This window comes from Selaginella moellendorffii, unplaced genomic scaffold, assembly GCF_000143415.4.
Source record: "Selaginella moellendorffii unplaced genomic scaffold, v1.0 SELMOscaffold_37, whole genome shotgun sequence".
NCBI lineage: Eukaryota > Viridiplantae > Streptophyta > Lycopodiopsida > Selaginellales > Selaginellaceae > Selaginella > Selaginella moellendorffii.
This window is the reverse complement of record NW_003314298.1, coordinates 1,537,991-1,556,385: the sequence shown is the minus strand read 5'-3', so window position 1 is coordinate 1,556,385 and position 18,395 is coordinate 1,537,991. Positions and strand designations below refer to the sequence as shown.

General features: G+C 49.1%; 6 protein-coding genes across 10 annotated transcripts; 2 read left to right on the top strand and 4 right to left on the bottom strand.

Annotated features, from left to right (window-relative positions):
• The first annotated feature begins 7 nt into the window (after window positions 1-7).
• On the top strand, window positions 8-4,822 carry LOC9653623 (DDT domain-containing protein PTM). Of its 2 annotated transcripts, XM_024683290.1 has the most exons (10): window positions 8-1,195; window positions 1,252-1,920; window positions 1,971-2,757; window positions 2,822-3,101; window positions 3,163-3,287; window positions 3,338-3,792; window positions 3,853-3,881; window positions 3,957-4,358; window positions 4,427-4,620; window positions 4,694-4,822. In XM_024683290.1, the coding sequence occupies exons 1-10, from the start codon at window positions 198-200 to the stop codon at window positions 4,694-4,696; spliced, it is 3,942 nt and encodes a 1,313-aa protein (XP_024539058.1). In that variant the 5' UTR covers window positions 8-197; the 3' UTR covers window positions 4,697-4,822. The 2 variants fall into 2 exon arrangements, with proteins under 2 accessions (XP_024539058.1, XP_024539057.1); XM_024683289.1 differs by having other exon boundaries at window positions 4,427-4,822.
• Window positions 4,823-4,853: 31 nt separating this feature from the next.
• On the bottom strand, window positions 4,854-6,144 carry LOC112349240. 2 transcript variants are annotated; one of them, XM_024683295.1, is made up of 6 exons: window positions 5,900-6,144; window positions 5,769-5,848; window positions 5,624-5,687; window positions 5,381-5,501; window positions 5,159-5,316; window positions 4,854-5,050 (listed from the first exon to the last, which is right to left on the bottom strand). In XM_024683295.1, the coding sequence occupies exons 1-6, from the start codon at window positions 5,987-5,989 to the stop codon at window positions 4,949-4,951; spliced, it is 615 nt and encodes a 204-aa protein (XP_024539063.1). In that variant the 5' UTR covers window positions 5,990-6,144; the 3' UTR covers window positions 4,854-4,948. The 2 variants fall into 2 exon arrangements, with proteins under 2 accessions (XP_024539063.1, XP_024539064.1); XM_024683296.1 differs by lacking the exon at window positions 5,624-5,687 and having other exon boundaries at window positions 5,381-5,511.
• An 80-nt stretch (window positions 6,145-6,224) lies between these two features.
• LOC9653762 lies at window positions 6,225-8,386 on the bottom strand. The gene is made up of 12 exons (XM_024683292.1): window positions 8,131-8,386; window positions 7,816-8,054; window positions 7,625-7,741; window positions 7,465-7,565; window positions 7,343-7,414; window positions 7,193-7,274; window positions 7,060-7,140; window positions 6,966-7,004; window positions 6,837-6,902; window positions 6,628-6,768; window positions 6,423-6,551; window positions 6,225-6,357 (listed from the first exon to the last, which is right to left on the bottom strand). Exons 2-12 carry the CDS (start codon window positions 8,050-8,052, stop codon window positions 6,277-6,279), a joined length of 1,146 nt encoding a protein of 381 aa, XP_024539060.1. The 5' UTR covers window positions 8,053-8,054; window positions 8,131-8,386; the 3' UTR covers window positions 6,225-6,276.
• Window positions 8,387-8,695: 309 nt separating this feature from the next.
• LOC112349239 lies at window positions 8,696-11,366 on the bottom strand. The gene is made up of 2 exons (XM_024683291.1): window positions 9,718-11,366; window positions 8,696-9,648 (listed from the first exon to the last, which is right to left on the bottom strand). The coding sequence occupies exon 1, from the start codon at window positions 11,112-11,114 to the stop codon at window positions 9,801-9,803; it is 1,314 nt and encodes a 437-aa protein (XP_024539059.1). The 5' UTR covers window positions 11,115-11,366; the 3' UTR covers window positions 8,696-9,648; window positions 9,718-9,800.
• A 637-nt stretch (window positions 11,367-12,003) lies between these two features.
• On the top strand, window positions 12,004-13,232 carry LOC9653622. Its single transcript, XM_002978562.2, has one exon. The coding sequence runs from the start codon at window positions 12,120-12,122 to the stop codon at window positions 13,059-13,061; it is 942 nt and encodes a 313-aa protein (XP_002978608.1). The 5' UTR covers window positions 12,004-12,119; the 3' UTR covers window positions 13,062-13,232.
• Window positions 13,233-13,573: 341 nt separating this feature from the next.
• On the bottom strand, window positions 13,574-16,909 carry LOC9653621 (alpha-protein kinase 1). Of its 3 annotated transcripts, XR_002993347.1 has the most exons (5): window positions 16,448-16,909; window positions 15,210-16,141; window positions 15,105-15,156; window positions 13,747-15,025; window positions 13,574-13,678 (listed from the first exon to the last, which is right to left on the bottom strand). XR_002993347.1 is itself a non-coding variant. In XM_024683498.1 (4 exons), exons 1-4 carry the CDS (start codon window positions 16,721-16,723, stop codon window positions 13,829-13,831), a joined length of 2,457 nt encoding a protein of 818 aa, XP_024539266.1. In that variant the 5' UTR covers window positions 16,724-16,909; the 3' UTR covers window positions 13,727-13,828. The 3 variants fall into 3 exon arrangements, 2 of the variants coding, with proteins under 2 accessions (XP_024539266.1, XP_024539267.1); XM_024683498.1 differs by lacking the exon at window positions 13,574-13,678 and having other exon boundaries at window positions 13,727-15,025; XM_024683499.1 differs by lacking the exon at window positions 13,574-13,678 and having other exon boundaries at window positions 13,727-15,025; window positions 15,210-16,181; window positions 16,448-16,561.
• Between the last annotated feature and the right edge of the window lie 1,486 nt (window positions 16,910-18,395).

Below are 18,395 nucleotides of genomic sequence, written 5' to 3'. Positions count from 1 at the left end.
CTAATGCTTGTGATCGCGAAGATTGGCGAGCTGGGAGGCGCGGCGCGCCCTTGGCGCCGGCGGAGAAGCGATTAATCGACCGAATCGCCAGGTGCTGTCACAGATTTTTCTAGGTTTCTAGCGCTTAGAACTGGCGGCAATGCGGGATTTGAGCCGCGGGAACAGAAATCCTTGAGCTTCTTCTGCCGATCGGGGCCATGGAAGAGGAGGAGGACAATGCCGAGCTCGTGGGAAGATCGGTGAGGAAGTATTTCCAGGGGCATGGATATTTCGGTGGGACAGTGGTGGCCTATGACAAATCGAGCAAATATTTCAGGGTGAAGTACGCCGACGGGGACAGGGAGGAGGTGGAGCTCCATGAGCTTCGGGAAATTCTCGTAGATTGTGGCAGTGACAGTGGTGCTCCTCCAAAGCGTTCCAGAGGACGTCCGAGGAAAATCGCGGACGCTAATGGAACAAATGGGGAGCTTATCCAAGCGATGAATTATAAGGACCTTGTTGCCTGGGAGGTTGCCAAGGCTTTGAAGAGGCATCGGCCGGAAAGCGAGCCAGGAAAAAGACCCAGAGGCAGGCCCAGGAAGAAGCCTCGTCAAGAAGAAAAAGTGCTCGAGAAAGAGGAAGAAACGAAGGAGGAAGGACAGGAAACTAAAGAAGAAGAAACCAAAATTTTGGAGAAGGACGAAGAAGAGAAGAACAAGCCTCTCAAGCCTGTAGCTCACCGGAGAAAATCAAGCTTAGCTGATAGAGAGTATCCGCTGAGACTCCAGCAAAGGAGAAAACAGGAAGAGCAAGTGATGGACAGGATTAAAGTTGACGACGGTGCTGAGAGAAAACAGAAAGAGCAATTGATGGACAGGGTTAAAGTTGACGGGGGTCCTGCTGCTAGAGAGGAAGTAGAGTGCCACAAGACGGAGGAAACGGACTTAAACGTTCCCGCGTTGCCGCCAAGTTCAGTGAACTTAAACATCCCGACAGAGTCTGTTTTTCATCTCTTTTCGGCTTTCACCTTTCTCCGGTCGTTCAGCTGGGTGATCTTCCTGAGCCCGTTTTCGCTTCAACAATTTATTTGCTGCTTGACACTGAAGGAGGCCAATCCTCTCGTCGATCAGATTCACTTGAGTTTACTTGTTCTGCTAAGGCAGCATCTCGAAAGCTTAGCCAGCGATGGTATTGAGTCAGCAATCAACTGTTTGAGGTATGCTTTGTTTCCTTACTTTTTTTTTGCGTAGTCTAGTTTTCGTTTTGTCGCAGGTGCCGTGATTGGACGTTGCTTGACGCAGTTGCATGGCCTTCGTACTTGATTGCTTACCTTGTCAACGGAAACTATAGAAACGAAGGGAAGGAGAGGCTTTTAGACATCGGCATTCTTAGAAGGGAGTACTACGGGCTGGAGGTTGGGAGTAAGATAGATATACTCAGCTTTCTCTGCGACCGTGTACTGGATACGGATGAGGTTAGATCGGAGCTAGCAAAGAGAAGCAACGGGGACAGCGATTTGGATCCGTTAGTGAAGGGTAGTGTCGAAGATAGTTACTTGGAGCAGCCGACAAAGCGAGAGACGAGACGCTCACGGAAAAGTAGCCCGAGTGATACATCCGAGCTGGTTGATCCTCCAACGTCACACAGAACAGAACCGACAGAACAGAAACACACATCAGACTGGAACAGTGATGATTGTGTGCTTTGCGGGATGGACGGCAACCTCATCTGCTGTGATGGTTGTCCTGCTGCTTATCATTCTCGGTGCGTGGGAGTTTCCAAGAGTACTCTTCCTGAAGGAGACTGGTACTGTCCAGAGTGTACGCTTCAAAAGATCGCAACGGAAGTAACCAGGGCTCGGAAAGTCGTGAGGGGATTCGAGTGTTTTGGTATAGACACTTACGGGCGAAGATACATTGCAGCGTGTGAACATCTCTTTATGTAAGTTCTCATCTTTCAGTGACTACAGCTACTAATTTCATTCATTGCAGATCGGAATCTTCAAGTCTTGACTCCAGTTACGTATGCTATGGTCCTGGGGACATCTCGAGCGTTTTGGATCTTCTGGATTCAACTGGAGCTCTTTCTGCTAGCTTAAGAACAAGCATCATGCAGTGCTGGAACCTTTCCGAGAACTCGGCCCCGAAGAATGACGCTTTGTTAAGTCCGATCCAAGACACAATTTGCGTCCTCAACGGCTCCGCAGAAGATGAACTAGTCACAACGGACAAGCCGTTTGGCTCCTCAAAACTGAGCAGATGCACAGGGATGCACGAAAGTTTCTATGAAGCTAGCTCTTACGTCAACCAGTATTCTCAAGGAGGACTATCGGCATTGGCAGCCTCCAACCTGGCCGAGAAATCAACAAACAGGCGTGCTGCGGTCCAGAAAACTCAGATTTTCGAGCAGATAAAGGCTTTTTCTCGGACACCTGTACAGTTCTATTGGCCCAGTTTGAAGAAGAAGCGTGCGGAAACTGCAAAGGACAGGTGCGGCTGGTGTTTCGCGTGCAAAAACCTCAGCAGGAAGAAGGGATGCCTCCTCAATACTGCAGCGGGGAAGCTTTGCGCGGGTGCAGCTATTGTTACTGGAGGATTACGGCTTATCAAGAAAGGCATAAACCACCTTCCAGCTTTGATCGCATATGTATTGTACATGGAAGATCGCTTGTACGGCTTGCTGGGGGGATTATGGGAAAGCACCGACCAACGAAATCGCTGGCGGAGACGCCTTGACTGCGCGGCGCATGTTCATCAAGTGAAGTTGGGGTTACTTGAGGTGAAGTATATTTTTTGTACAGGATTTGTAGATCGACTGAAAGTTTACGTTTGCTGCTGCACAGCTTGGATCAAGCCTGAGACCCTTGGCTCTTTCAAGAAACTGGTCGATATGTGCCGAGGACGCCCCCAGGCTGGGTACAGTAAACGGCAATGTTTTCGTATCCTCGCTGAAGAAAAGTGGTGGAAGGCGTCGAAAGAAAGTACAAGCCGATGATCCTATCAAGATATTTCCTGGCGGGGGTACTTGTGGTGTTCAATGGCGCCGAGGTGGTAAACTTGTGAGGAGGATTTTGGACTGGGAAACTCTTCCGGTTGCAGCGTTGAAACGGGCTGGTCGGCAAGGTTAGAACTTCCAATTTGGCTTTTCACTATAAAAATCACGTCATTTTTCTGCTTGCTGCAGGTGGCATGAGAAAAGTTCCTGGACTTATATATAATGATTATTTCGAGCTGCCTCGTAGAACCGTGCAATGTGCTTGGCTCGCGAGGGTGGAAGCTAGTTTTAGTGTATCAGAACTTGCGATACAGGTTCTACTCTTAGGAATTTACATTTCCGTGCTTGACCCCAGTTTGTGCAGGTCCGCTCTCTCGATGCTTTAATCAGATGGTCCGAACTCCCGGTCCCCGACGAAGTTAAAACCTCGTTCGGAGAATTTATCATACGGGAGAAAGCTATGGAAGATGATATTACCAAGTACCGAGTTGAGACGTCTAAAACGGAAGACGAGTTAACGGAGGCCTTGAAGCCTGACGTTGTGAACTGCGCCTCCAAGTTCGTGAATGCACTTGCGGGAGAAGAGAGCGCCAGTACCAACAGTGTGTGGCTGCCGGAAACGGAAGTACCTTTGTGCTTGGTGAGGGAGTTCGAGGAAAAAAGGCGCCGCTTCATGCAGCCGAAAAAACCAGCAGCCGTCCGGAAGGGAGAAAGAGCTAGAGTTTCAAAGAGTACCAAGCTTAAAGCTATCCTCAACAGGCTTCATTCCAAGAAGAAGGCACTCAGGTGTGAACACTGCAATATGGATTTGGCTGCCAGGTACTGTACTTCCTTTCCAACTGTCAATAAGCTGACTCCATTTTCTATGTTGACACGCAGTGACACTGTGAGCTGCCAAGAGTGTCAAGGTACGCTTTCCTTCTCTTTTTCTATTATTCTGTGTACTTGCTCTTCGATTTTAATTTTGCGACACCGTGTTATAGGTGACTTTCATAAACAATGCTTGAGCGGAAAGACCGGCCTGTGCCAGAGCTGTTTCACCACGAAGCAAAGCACCAAAAGAAGCCGCAGATTGCTAGACACGGCAGAAGAATCTCCGCCAGAAGCAGCAGTGAAAGACAGACCGGTCCTGCTCGTTTACTCCCGAAGGAAGAAACTGGCCGTGACGGCCCCGGCATTTAGAGCCGCTGTGATCCGGAAGAGACGATCCAAGAGGCCCGGCAACAGTAGCGGTGTGAGGTGGAAACTGGACAAGAAGCTCACTTTCAGGCGCGACATGGTGGTGTATCCCGGCCAAAAGCTCGATGGGGGAGGCCTTCGCTGTGCGATTTGCGAGCAACCATACGACGCAAAGCTCTTGTATATCGGCTGTGAACACTGCCAAGGTACTCTCCCAAGCTATTTCTCGTCCTAGCTTTACTGACGATGGTTTCTTTCTCCTTCCTTTTGCTAGAGTGGTTCCATGGTAGAGCTGTTGGTATCACCTCGAGCAACATTGCTCGAGTTGACGCGTTTAAATGCCACAAGTGCCGCAAGAAGGGAAGTCCATACTGTCCTTTTACTCGCAAGACGAAGGAAAACGTTACGCCAGTGAGAGGAAGAGAAGACGTTGACAATGAGCGTGGCCTGCGTGGCCGTGGTGACAAGGCAAGTTTTTCTTATTCCCAGGATGACGATGAGGTACTAACAGAGATTGGGAATTGGTCTGGAGGAAAAGCAGTAGCTGATTGATCAGAAACTTGCAACAGTTTTGGACAAGGAAGTTTATAAAAAATGCTGATCATTTTATCCTAAGAGAAACCAAACACTGTCTATTCATCGATTTAAATGAGAAGAGAATTTTTTAGAAGACTTTGTTGCCTTGCACCGACGCTCTAAGATTCCTTCAATAGATATTCTTCTTTTTATTTTGTTTCGTCATGGGCTCACAAGTGTAAAGGTTCACAAAAACAAAAATATATAGGAACATCTCGTGTCACAATTCAGGAAACTTGCCATTCAATGATCCTTGATGTTCTTCGTTTGATATTGGCTGATCATCGCTCAAACTTGCGAGCGCTCGCAACCAAGCGTCCAGCTGAAATAGCAGACACAAGAAAAGGAAGAAAAAAAAAACGAGAGGATTTTTTTTGGGTGGTGATGATGGAAGAATTTTCGAGAAAGAGACGAGTGAATGAATGAATACCTGGTGCTCGTGTAATGTGGAACACTCGAGGCGGAGCCCATAGCACGTTGTGACATGAAACGCAAACCAGCTTTTATCGCCTGTATGGTGCTTGTCAGCTGGAATCTTTCCTGCTTCCACGATATCGTGCATCTGGATCGTAACTTGGGGCCTCAAGTCTGGGAAGAACACCACGTTTCGAACGAGCTCTTCGTTTGTACAAAGCGATCACAACTTTATTACCGGTTGCTCGGAGGTAGAATCCGATGGTGGAGTTTTGGAAGACGAGAAATCTTTGCACCCAGTCATTCACGTCCGAGTCGTCGAGCGGAGGAGCTTCTTCTCCAGGCAGCGGTGCCCATCTCTGGCAGCACCTAGCATGGAAGTTCGTCATCCATTCAGTCGAAGAACACAAAAAAAGAAAAAAAAGAAAAAAAAAAAGAAGAGAGAAACCAAGAAAGAAAAAACTTTGAGATTTTCAATTACCAATCGAGTGAACAAGTAGCAAGCGATCTCAGCCGATCTCAGCAATGAATCCAAATGATCTAGTCTTTACACGGAGCGCAAATGGAAAAACCAAAAGAGAAAGAAAACGTTGCAACGACGAGACGTGAGAAAAGGAACTAGGTACCTGACTTGAAGCGTGGATTCGCGGATTTCTACGCCATGGATTTCGTCCTTGAGGGACGATACCTCTTGCTCAAGAACTGTCTGCCAAGCAAATCCCACTTCATTCCTTGAAAGAATCAAAGACAAACTCACTTGCTGGTTTCTCCGGAGGCTGAGAAAACTCCACAAATTCTTTCGAGCCGTGCCCAGCACGCCGCCACTGCTCTGGACAGCGCCTCTCATCGAAACCCAGCGCCGAAATAAATCTCTCAGCGGATCGCCAAGGAATTTTTCGGAGAAAGGAAGATCAAATAAGATCAACAAGAAAGAGAACAACTCTCTTCCCCCCTCTCGCCGCGCAGCGTCACAATCAAACGTTGGAACTCACTATGGTCTCTAGTGCCTTAAGAGCCGTCGATTCCGCCCTTCACATCGTGGCCGTTCGCTCAGGATATTCCATGTTGTTAAGACAGGGATCAACAGTAATCACATTTTCATTGAATTTTCTTTTCTAACTTTTCCTCCGTGCATCACGACGATTGCACCAGTGGTAATTTCTTCCGTGTTTTATCGTGGTATAAATGCATGCTGTCAGGATCATCGGCTAAAGTCTGTAGAACATTTTCACCTCGCCAAACTTAGAGGGAAAAAAGAGTCAAAAATTTGATCCACTTACCATGTTCAAGAGCTTCAGCCCAGCGGCTTTGGTAAACTTGCGTCCAAACAAGAAGCACGCCCGAGGATCGCCAGCCACACTGCACCATTCCACTCGCCCCTCAGTCTCGAATTTGATGTTGTCAATGGCCTGGACGAGGCGAATCCAATCTCAGCTATGGTGATATCTAATATCTGTGAGTGGAGTTTAGAGGGAAGATACTGACCTGGATCTCCCGGACTAGCTTCATCGATGCATCCGAGAAGGTGACTGGATGCCATCCTTGACGCTCCCTCCGCCGACCAGCGTACTTCCAAAGGCTATATGTCAAGGATCGACGCTCAAGTTCGTCGTCGAAACCTTTAATCTACAGTAACAACCAGCAAGACAAATGGATTAGGACTGGCACGCAAATCGTAAAGAAGGTAAGTTTACCGAAAGAACAGTTTGGATGTAATGCTCATCCGGCACACAGTTCCTTCCTGACTGCCTGTATGCACTCTGCCAAAACAAACAAACCAATTAACTCTACAAAAGCAAAGAACTTGGAAAGCTGTGCTTTACCACACTGTATTCCCTCCAAAACTCCGGCAATGCACCTCTCTGCAAAGTTAATCATCTGAGTCACACTAATGTAACAACGGAGCTATGAACAAACCTTGCAATGGTCGCGAAAACGGAGAAAGATTTCCTGATCACGGGCTACTGCCTCCGCATGCTTGCGAAGAAGCACAAACCACTGGCATCCAAACATGGTGTTACCAAAGCATCTCGAATATCTACGGACGAACCTGTGATCCCTTTCTCCAGTTCGCTCTTGAGATGACTGGAGCCATCACGGGGTTGTATCTGTTTTCCTTTCGGTCTCTAAAACTGGGCATCACAGACGGGCACAACAACACCGTTTGTCAGCGGAAAATGGAAAAAGTTTGGTGGCTCACCTGTCTACAAAACTTTTAGGTGAAGCCATCAAATACTCGTATATGAACGTAAAACTGTACAAGGGTACGCAACTGTAAAATCCAAGTAAGCTTCTCTGGATACCGAAAAATCTACGCCATACCTCTCGGATAACAACAGAAATCTTTCGTTGCTGCTGTCTTCGAAAGCCTTGGCAAGCAATAAACGCTCCGCCTCTATCATGCTTGCTTCACCCCATTCAACCTGCGAGAACAAACCAAAGAAGAGATAAAGATCGTGACAAGAATGTGGATCGATCGTACCAGAATGCTATTTGGCAACTGTCGATTGTAGAAGTAAATGCAATCAGTTGTTTCTTTATTGTACACAAACCCTGGCCTCGCGTGTATATAGACACTAAACTCGTGGTCTTTGGCACCCTGCAAAGAGAAGAACAAGAAAAAAAAAGTGTTAGAACCGAGCGTTTCATCGCTCGAATTCACGAATTTCTCACCTCGAAGAAGCGCTGCCACAGGAAGTCAAGGGGCATTCGATTCCGGGCGAGAAAAAGAAACGCCAGCTTCGGTTTGATCTCCACGGAGAAACCCGGAAATCCCGACGGATCGGCGGCTTCTTCCTGGCGACGGATCGACGAGGCGACACGAGATTTCAGCCACACGAGAAAGACTACCAGCGCCGCTATCACAACTAGAGCTCCAACCCTCCATCGAGCGTGCGTCTTCCTCCTCATCCCTGGATCAAAATATTACGCTCGAGCTCGAGCTCGAGAGAAAGGAAGAAATTCTCGCGATCTCTCACGATCACTTACTTGGATCGGTGACGAAGGCGCAGGATCAGTTGGAATCGCATGACGTCTCCCGGCGACTTGGAAATCCGCGAAGAATTCCAGTGCTGCTGCCGGCCATGGCGATGGCGCGCCAGAAGAATCGATCGATATGGCGTCGCTCCCTACAGCAACATCTCCCCCTCTCCACTGTCGCTATCGCCGTCGTGACGCTCCAGCGGACGCATTGCTCCTCTGCCCTAGCCAGCACCAGCGCCAGCGCGTCTCTCTCCTTCTCTTCTCTCTCCCACAATGTGGGCGGGGCCACTCCAAGCCACGAAAGCCGCGCATCCATGCCGTCCATCCCCGCCCCATCCATCGCTCGCACGTGGCGCTTTTGGCGGGGAACGTGACGAATCGACGGCTCACAGCCAAAGATCGAGACTCCTTTACTTTTTCGGCGGGACCCAAGTTTAAAATGCCGAATATGCTATGCTGTGCATTTAACCGAACCGAATATACTACCAGTTTAAACGGGGTGCTTTTGGGGCACCAGTAACAGAACCGAATACGCTACTGGTTTAAACGGGGTGCTTTTAGGGCACTAACAGAACCGAAAATGCTGCTAGTTTAAATTAAGGGAATATGCTTCTGGAGTTGTCCTTGTCCCCTGGCGAATTGATTTCCTCGCTTCCAAGGCAATCCCTTCGCTTTCACGCTCCTCTTTCTTTTCCACTTTTCCTCGTCATGGTCTTCGTTTGAATGAATGAAATTTTAGCATTTTCTTTGCTTTGGCACAGTGTCACTGTGAGAGAGATGGAGTGAGATCGAGAAAGTCACATCCCACCAAAGTCGACCAAGACGACGATCATGCCACCACCAACAAGCCCACCAACATCGATCGATCGAAAACGAAAAGCCCGGCCTCACTAAAACGAAGAAGAAAAGAATGGGTCGTGTTCTTCGTGTTCTTACCGCCTGCCTGCCCGACTGACACTAGAACACCTCTCTCCCAGAATCCCAAAAAATATCTGCAAGCCGTGCTGTGCTGCTCCACCCAAACCTTGTGCATCAGATTCCAACCAATGCCGTGCTTCCCTTGTCTTCTTTTTTCTTGGACCAGTAGCAGTAGTGCTGTGCGCTTTGTCGAACGATCCGTAGTATCCCAGGCAGTGCTAGTACCACCATGGCTCAGCTCAGCTCAGCATGGACTTTTCTTCTTCGGCATCTCGGCCAGGAGGGCGTACCAGCGCTGATTGATTGATGGCTTCGCTCGCTCTAACCCGACCCGCATTGATAATTCCTGCTGCTTCTGCTGTTGCTGCTACTGTTGCTGGTGGTGGTGTTGTTGCTGCTACACTTTACACGCTGCCAAAGCCTTTATCCATCACACTGACCGGGCCCATGGCTTTGTCCTGATAGCATCCTTTTTCGATCCCTTCTTTTCGTTCTTCCCGGCCCGGCCAGCGGACGAGCACTGAGCACCATTACTGCCTCTGCTTTGTAGTTACGAGCTGCTGTTGGCTTTGGCAAAATATGTATCGCCGCTCCTCTGCTGACACACTGCCATTCACCAGCTTTACATGCTAAGCATTCGCACGAAAAAACGAAAGCAAGCTTGACTTTTCATACCTCTCAAAGATCCCAAGTCGACGAGGAACGCGACGCATCCACCAAGCGGCTCTTTTTTTCTCTCTTTCCGCTCTGCTGATCCATCACGTCCTGTGCCGGGAAGTCGTGCTTCTCACGGGTCTCAATGGTGTCAAGTAGAAGTTCCAAGTGTTGCTGCCAGCCGCATGAAACGGCGACGAGGAATGCAAGTGGAAGTTGTCCCTGCTCGCCTCCCAAGGCCGTGCACGGTGGTGCTGCTGATTCCACCTAGCTTTACTCCCGGGCATGGGACTCGAGTGTAGACTCCACGAAGATCCATAGTCCCGGTAGTAGGCCGTGTACGAGGAATTCGTCGGGAACGCCGGAGATGGATGGAAGCGCTTCACTTCCGGTGCTGGAGACGAGGCATTCCAGGAGCTCTTCTCCTCGATGTCTCCCAAACTATCGTTGTCGACGTCGGCCTTGTTGTGCATGAACTTCCGGAGTGGAGTGCTCCACGCCTTTGGCCAGCTCGAATCTCTGGGAGGCTTTTGTCTTCCATTTACAGACCTCATGTTCGTCAAGCTCGGCTTGTGGTTGAAGTTGTAGTCGCCGTTCCCGGCCAGCGGCATCACCCGGCTCGTTCCATTCGCCTGATGCTGCTGCTGCTGCTGCTCGCCACTCGCAAAAGCTTCTTCCTGCTCCAGCTTCGCGTTCGTGTCCACGGACGACGCCGAGTTCTTCTTCTTCCTGCCGAGACCTCTGAAAAACTTCTTCCTCTCCTTGAGCTCCCCTGACTTGAACACTCTCGGGTCTTTTGGATCCTTGGCTTTGCTCCGGATTCCAAACAGAGACGCGATCCACGAGCTCATGCGGTGCTGATCACCCTGCTGCTGCTGCTGCTTGCGGGAATCAATCTCCGGCCACGAAGAAGCCTTGTAGTGGCCTTTGGGCGTCTCGCAGAAGTCGAATTTGCAGCTCCCTTCGTTGAGCAAAAATCCACTGGGTGGCAAGGACTGATTCCCGTAGAGATCTTTCCCGCTGATAACCTTCTCCAGCGTCCGCGGCTTCCCCAAATCCAAGTTCCTCGCCTCTGGAAACCCACTCCTTTGCGGCCGAGAGCTCGACCAAGAATGCGTCCTCTGCAAGAAGGACGCAAACTTTGGCAGCGGCTCCACAGGTACCTCGACGCCATTGCGATGATAATCCGCCTCCGCTCGATCGGCCTCCATCATGGACGAGATTGAGGCGAGATTGCCACTCGCCCCATTCTCCTCCGGCGGCGGCGCCACCGAGGAATTGCTGTCGAAGGAGCATCGATGCGGCGGAGTGCCGCAGTGCTCCTCGATGCACAGCTGCTCCAGCCGCTCCCTGAGGCAGGCCGCGCATACTCCGACCTGGGAGAAGGCCGGATGCGTCCAGCAGCTCGCCTTCGTCATGAATCCCAAGAACCCTATCCTCGCCCAGCCTTGGAAATCTTAGATCCCAGACGCGAGGAGATAGAAATGGCTGCCCTGCCTGAGAATCCGAGCGTGAAAACTTATCTTTCGGGACGTGGCGCTCATCCGGCAAGAGAATTTCGAGTCAAAAATCTCCGGCCATCGCTGGCGCGCGTCGATCGATCGCCACGAGCACGAGCTCCTCCCTCTTTTTTCTCTTCGTTCTTCGCTTGTCACCAATAAAGGAGGAGAATGAGGGTGGGTCTTCCGGGACGGAAAGTCGGGCCAAGGACTTATTCCAATCTGACCGTTGACAGGCTGGACAAAAGTTTTCCCCGGCGGGAATGCGACAAGCGCCCGTCAGTCAATCAGCCTGTCGTCAAATAACGGCGCCGTCAAGTCCGACAAAGGATTAGGGTTACGTCTAAAGGCCAAAAATTTAATAACGAGTGTATGATTGGATCAACCATGACTGACAGTGGGTGGATTCATCAATGTGTCTATAGAGACTTCTTGTGCCATTCACACAACAACCTTACCAAATATCTTGACAACCACAGTGTATCAGAAATTTTTCTATGCTTTTTCGCCACCTTTCCTCTCAATATCAATCACGACATCAGTTAAACTACACACATCTGGATTGTCCGTGATCACATCGAAAATGACAAAGAGGAAAAAAAGCGTCAAACCAACGGCCGAGGCTCTGCCACGAGTCAAAATACCAGAGCGCCGCGTGGCCACGCCCACGACCTGGATCGAACCAACGACGTCCCTCGACTGGAACCTTCCGGGCGATGTCGTGACGAAGCTCTTGGAATCGCAGCTAACGTGTGACTAAAGCCACTGTCCATGTCCATTTTCTTAAAAGGCCCATAGTAGACAATATCACTCTTGCTCTTTACCTAGGTTTTTCTACAGCGTGATCGAGCGCGTCGAGAGAGAGAGAGAGAGGAGAGAGGAGAGAGATCCACAATATCGGCAATCGATCGCGCGAGCTCGGCGATGGCGCTCATACAGATCCCGGAGCACGACACCGGTACGCCGCGATTGCGCCATGGTGGGGAGGAATTCGTGGATATTTCGAGCCGGGAATCGCAGCGCAGGGTTTCTTTCTCCAGCTTCTTGGCCAGGCAGGAGGAGGTCCAGCAACTCCAGCAGCTCCAGCTCGATGCGGCCGCGGCGGCGCCAATCGCGAGCAGTAGCGGCGATCAGCCCGCGGATTTCGAGTTCATCCGGCCCAAATCCCCTCGCGGCGGCACCGATTCCACCGCATTTCCAGCCGACGAGCTCTTCTACGACGGCAAGATGCTGCCATTGGAGCCCATGTCTAGGATGGCCATGGTGAAGGATCTCAACACGCTGAGAAGGGGGGGATCCGCGCCGCCCAGCCCCTACTTTAGCAGCTCGGGCAGTGGCAAGGCGCCCACGACCCAGAAGTCGTCGTCCTATCCTCCCCGGGGGAGAAGCTCGAGGCGATTCAAGGATTTCTTCTTCGTGGCGTTAAAGAAAAGCCACAGCACGCCTCCAATTTCGCCGCCGCCGCCTCCTCCTCCTCCTCCTTCGTCAAAGCCAGCGTCATCGAGCTCTAATCTTCTCCGAAACATCTTTTTCGGGAGGAAGGAATCATCGCCATCGCCAGTACCAACTTCTTCCAGGGCCGCTCAAGCCCAAGTTGGCGATCACCATAACCAACACCACCACCACTCCAAGAGCAAGCAGCAGCAGCAAAGGAAGAACAGGGCGATTGCCAGCTTCTTCCCACCATCGCCATCCTTGGCGATGGACATGAATTTCACGAGGAGCGCTCCCGCGACTCCCCTGCATCACAGGGCAAGCGGCGGTGGATTCGTGCCAGTTCTTCACGTCCCGGCTTGCATTGGCCCAGCAAAAGTCTCCAAATTCTTCTCTGGATCTACAAACAAGACTGTAGAAGTTTTCATGTGATTGCTGCAAAACAAAGAGAAAAGAATCTCTGTGACAACCAAAGCATACTCCAAAAAACTATTTCTCAGAGTAAAAAAAAAAAAATTGATTTTGTAAAAAGGTAATATTTACAACTACAAGAGAACTTGTCTACAAATCTCCAAGAATCAAACATGCTCCTTTTTTGTCCAATCTTTGCAAGACTTTATACAGGTTTCCAGAGAGACATGCTTGACTTTCAACACATCATTTCTAGAAGCTCACATCCAATATTATCAACCATAGAAGGATTTCACACAACATTCTTCTTAGGATTTTTAAGGTTCTGAGCCACTGTACACTTCACATGACTGTTAGGTGAATTACCAAGCTCAAAAAAAAAAAAAAAGGAGAAAAAAGAAAGCAGTCAGAGAGGAAAAAAAAAGAGAAAAAAAGAAAAGCAGTCAGAGAGAGAGAGAGAAAAAAGGAAGAAAAAAAAACAGAGAGGAGTTCTTGCAAGGATCATGTTGCATGATGTCCCTTCTGGAGCTGTCTGTAGGTGGTATAGTCACCCCTAAAAATCTCTTTTCTTTAGTAAAACAAAAGATGCATACAAAAAACAAAGTTACACCATGTTGGCTGCTGCTTCCATTTATCCACTGCCACAGGACAACAAGATCAGCACATAGAAAAAAAAAACACCAAGATTTTAAAAAGAAAAGATTACTTATGAGAGCTGTTCTTCAGCTGTCCTCCAGCTTCTAAGCTGCTGCTTCTTTACATTACATTTCTGGATTTCTTACTCTTCTTCAGCGTCGCTCTCGCTGGATTGACTTGAGAATCCCAGCTGCTGATTCGGGCGTGGCCATTACAGCCCGAGGTACAACTTTCATGGCCCCATTGTTTCCATTAAATCCTGCTCCACCCCCACCACCCTGTTGCTGCTGCTGTTCGTGCCTCTCCGATGGAGGAACGTACGAGAAAGGCAGCGAGTAACTCACCCCGTGCTGCTGGTGCTCGCCTTCAATCCACCTTTGTGTCATTTCGGGCCCTCTCTTCTCCTGCTGCTCCTGCTGCTGGAAGTGATGGTAGTCGGAGCTCTGAGCTATGGAGGACATGTCACTGTTGTGCGTCGAGCCGGGGAACTTTGGCTGCTGCTGCTGCTGCTGATACTGCTGCTGCTGCTGCCGCTGCTGCCGCTGCTCTTGCTGGAGATCCATCGGGGACATGACCGTCGAGTTCGCCGACTTTGGAAGCTTTGAAGGTTGCGGTGTTTGTACCGAGGAGGAGTCGAAGAACTGCGGAGGAAAAGCGTACCAGCCGGAGGAGTGGACGCTCGGGTACATGGGCTGCTGCCAGTAGACGGGCTGCATCTCGGCGGTTTGCATCCTTGGCGGGCGTGGAACCATCGGGAATAACTCGTAGCTTCCTGCACCGTTGTGGAAGACTGGCTGGTATGCGGCACCGTAACCCGGTAGCATTTGAGCGGCGTTTGGCGGCGGCTGGAAGACGTAAGGCTGGCAGGAGGGTGGGAGCATCGCCCACTGGTTGCCAGCCGGGAAGGTGGCGAACCCCCAGGAGTTCGCGGCCCCCGGGAACGTTTGATAAGTCATGCCTTGGGTGGTGGTGGTGGAGCTCGAGTTCATCTGCGGCGGCGGCGGCGGCGGCGCTGGAGAGCTCGAGCATGTGTTTATGAGTGTTGCTGTTACAGCTGGTGGTGGTGGAGGAGCTTCTCGAGGAGAGATATCCGCTGGTGCTGTGGAGTATGATCTTTGCTGGCGGTGTTGGTCCTTGGGATTGTAGGGCGGCTTCGAGGCTTGAGCGGTGGTGAAGTTTGTTGTTTGATCTTTGTTAGATCCTCTGACTGCTACTGGAGGATGAGCTAACAGGCGTTCCTCCGCCGGCGTAGCAATCTCGTGCGTGATCCGCAGAGGTTGGGCTAGATGGAACCTGGCGTGATCGGGCTCTAGCAAGAGTTTTGGAGACTCGGCTAGCAAGTGTTGCACCTGCGAGAAAAACGGCTTAAAAAACACCACCTTTTGTACAAAGAGCAATGAAAGAAGAGAAAATTGGTGCTCTGTTTACCTTGACAACACGATGGAGCTCAAAAACCTGCGTTTCAAATATCCTTTGCTGCCTGCGTGTGAATGAAGTTCTCAACATCTAGACTAGAAAAAAGACTTTTTTTACCTTAAGATCGTCTTGCGCGTCTTCCAAAACTCCTTCTCCCCGACGGCTCCAACAACGTCCCTCGCCGCGATCTTGCCGAACGGGTCGACGATGGAAGCGTTGGAATCCCCATCGCCGCTCACTTGCTCCTCGTGCAGTGACTGGAAGAAATCGTCGCTCTGGTTGTCCGAGCCTGCAGCACTCTCGCAGATATTGCTCGAGGATATGTGTTCCGTATGACCTTTGTGCGGAGAAATCACGCCCGGAGCAGCAGTAGCAGCACCACCACCACCACCAGCGGCAGCAGTAACACCGGCAACAGCAGCTGGAGAAGAAGAAACTCCAGCCGAAGATGGCACAGTCCTCTCCACGATCTCAGCTGCCGAGCTCTTGCTCGCATTCATCTCACTCCTCGTGTTGCTATGCTGCTGCTGCTGCTGCTTGCTACCACTGCCAGCTTCCACCCCCTTGCCATCTTTCGGGAAGCAGTAAGTCGGCACGGCAAAATCGTCCTCGTTCCTCACCCTCTTGTTCACGTTGGCGAGGGTGGCGTTGGCCATAGTGGTGTTCACGACGTTAGCGGTGGCGGCAGCGATGGTATTTGCGCTTGGATGTTGTTGTTGTTGTTGTTGGGACGAAGATTTTGCGCATGGATGTTGTTGTTGTTGTTGGGACGAAGATTTTGCGCAGGGAACTGGTCGAGCAGCACAGGGGGTAGTAGGAGTAGCAGCATTTCCACCACCTCCAACTGGATTGTTCTCGTCCACGACTCGAGGAACTCTTTGCAGCTCCTTGTCGACTTCCGAGTCCATGACCATGCTCTTTTGGCTGCCGAGCGGCGCCCCCATGGATTGAGACGCTGTTCCTCCATCCGTGGAGCTGGCATGGTGGTGGAATGACAGCCCCGGAGGAACGAAGCATGGTGTGAAGCAATTGCTGGCAAATGGTGCATACTGCAAGAGATCCAAACGATTTATCTTAAATACGTGCTCCCTGCAAAGTCATGACCAGAAAATCAGCTTCTAGCCATCACCTTTCATACTTCTCAGTTTTTTTTTCTTCCTAGCAGCCTAGCTAGATCACAAGCAAACAAAAGCTTACAGCCAAATTCACGAAACCAAGAAAGAAACCGCGAAAGCAAACAAAAACTTCCCGAAACCAAGCAAGAAATCGAGAAAGCAAACAAAGCTTCAGCCAAATCCAAAATAGAACAAAACCTTCCAGCCAAATTCACGAGAAAAACGAGATTTTGGGAGTACCTGGGAAGCGTAGGCTGGATTCATGGGCGGCCACACCGATCCGGAGGCTTGCCTTTGGAGAAAATGCTGCGATGGAACCGTGAGCTGCTCGTAGAGCGCCATTTTGTTGCGAGGCGGCGCTTTGGGGCCATTCCTGGTGTCGCTAACGTGAACCCTGGGGAACAAGGGCTCTGCTACCGCGGCATTTGCCCTACTCTGCCCCTTGCCGTGGTGATTGCTATGGCTGCTACGGCTGCTCTCTCCCCGCCCTTCCCTCGAGCTCCCCTTGCTCGTCATCGGACGAATTCGACTCGATCTCAAGGGCGGACCATCACAAGATTGATCAGCGCGCGAGCGCGGATCTTTGCCCTATGGAAATTGGATCGATGGGCGGCACCAGAGGTACGGAGGAAGATCGATCGATGGCCGCCAGTGCCAAGCTAGAGAAGAGAGAATGGAGAGAGATGAGTGAGAGAGAAGGATCAACAAACTCGTTCCAATTGGCCACTGCCAAAATTGTACGGTAGTCTCGTACGGACAGAGATATTTCGACGGCTTTTTGCGTGGAAAAAGCGCAGATATTACCGGCGACGGTGGCGATTCAAGCTACTGTCATCATCCATGTGGCCAGCTCACTGTCCACGTGTCCTGGGCCAATGGGAGTTCTCCAAAGGATTTCACATATCTACGAGGGCATATGCCACTTTTTGCCAAGATATTTTCTGGATTCACTACAACCGTGGATACAAAACAATCCTACGGCTCATGCTCTCGATTTCACCTTTAAAGGTACAGATCCAAAGGAGTTTTTGAAGTGCCAGTGCTGATTTTTTCTTAGAAACTTTATGTGTTGCACTAGTTCACATGGGAATTGGGATATAAAGGCATGCCACCACTGGCAGCTACATTAAGCATAATCTACCTTTTAGAGTGAAATATTCACTTTTATAATCGGAATACATTATAAAATGCTCTCAAAGCTCTTGAATTCAATATTTGAAGAATAGTAAGATGACATATCCATAAAATATTTTGGATGACATTCTAATCTATAGTGCTATTTTGGCAAGGTCTGTAAAAGCTTTGTGAAAGCAAATTTTTTACTATGAAGCCTAAGTATGACATTTTTAAGACTATATTATCTGCATTAAGCCAGATCCTTGTGCTTAAGGTACAAGATTTGCACAGTTTTATGGGTTTAATAAATTATTACTGTCACTTTATTCAAGCTTTTTCACAAATTGTTATTCCTTTTACTAATCTTCTCAAGAAAGATGTTATGTTTCAATGAGAAAGTATTGAGCAAGATAGTTTTGCAAAGCTCAAGGTGGCTATGAATACAACTCTTAAAGGATAACAAGCTCTATTTAAAATTATCTAAATTTGAGTTTCTTCTAAGAAGAGATTAGATATCTTGAACAACTTTAGTGCTTGCAATGCTTAGTGTGACATGGTCATATGATATATATACTGATGAATATGGACTTGGGTGTTTATGCAAGATTTATGAAAGTTATAATGCTAAGAAAAATATTTAACTTATGAGTAAGATTTATTTGTTATTGTATATATTTTTTGGCTTTAGACATTATCTCTATATTGGTAAACTTTTTATGGTTCATAGTGAATAGTGATCTATTGTGCTATTTTAATAAATATACCTAGAATATGCTTGGATATTCTAGAATATTCTACCATCTAAGGGTTTTTATTCTATAAGATTAATCTTGTATTTATAAATTATAAACATGTTTATAATTATAAATTTTTATTTGATCAATTGGATTAATAACTAGAAATAATACTACTAAACATAACAATTTTTTTTTCTTACAAGCTCGATATACATATTATAACCTATTCCTTGAGGAACTTTTTGATATGAAAATTTATCATAAAGAGATGAAAACATGGTTGTTAATGCTGGGGACCAAGCGAGGGTCGACGGGAGGCTCATGGAACTTTCTGA

Coding starts and splice junctions, on each gene's coding strand:
- LOC9653762 (XM_024683292.1), bottom strand. CDS start 8,052: ATGAGGAGGAAGACGCACGCTCGATGGAGGGTTGGAGCTCTAGTTGTG. Junction 7,005..7,059: donor GTTTTCGCGACCATTGCAAG/GTTTGTTCATAG, acceptor TTAACTTTGCAG/AGAGGTGCATTGCCGGAGTT. Junction 6,358..6,422: donor GGCTGAAGCTCTTGAACATG/GTAAGTGGATCA, acceptor AATGTTCTACAG/ACTTTAGCCGATGATCCTGA.
- LOC112349240 (XM_024683295.1), bottom strand. CDS start 5,989: ATGAGAGGCGCTGTCCAGAGCAGTGGCGGCGTGCTGGGCACGGCTCGA. Junction 5,688..5,768: donor GAATCCACGCTTCAAGTCAG/GTACCTAGTTCC, acceptor CTCCGTGTAAAG/ACTAGATCATTTGGATTCAT. Junction 5,502..5,623: donor GCTACTTGTTCACTCGATTG/GTAATTGAAAAT, acceptor AGGTGCTGCCAG/AGATGGGCACCGCTGCCTGG.
- LOC9653623 (XM_024683289.1), top strand. CDS start 198: ATGGAAGAGGAGGAGGACAATGCCGAGCTCGTGGGAAGATCGGTGAGG. Junction 1,196..1,251: donor TCAGCAATCAACTGTTTGAG/GTATGCTTTGTT, acceptor GTTTTGTCGCAG/GTGCCGTGATTGGACGTTGC. Junction 2,758..2,821: donor TGAAGTTGGGGTTACTTGAG/GTGAAGTATATT, acceptor GCTGCTGCACAG/CTTGGATCAAGCCTGAGACC.
- LOC9653621 (XM_024683498.1), bottom strand. CDS start 16,723: ATGACGAGCAAGGGGAGCTCGAGGGAAGGGCGGGGAGAGAGCAGCCGT. Junction 15,157..15,209: donor ACGCGCAAGACGATCTTAAG/GTAAAAAAAGTC, acceptor ATTCACACGCAG/GCAGCAAAGGATATTTGAAA. Junction 15,026..15,104: donor AGCTCCATCGTGTTGTCAAG/GTAAACAGAGCA, acceptor TTTTTCTCGCAG/GTGCAACACTTGCTAGCCGA.
- LOC9653622 (XM_002978562.2), top strand. CDS start 12,120: ATGGCGCTCATACAGATCCCGGAGCACGACACCGGTACGCCGCGATTG.
- LOC112349239 (XM_024683291.1), bottom strand. CDS start 11,114: ATGACGAAGGCGAGCTGCTGGACGCATCCGGCCTTCTCCCAGGTCGGA.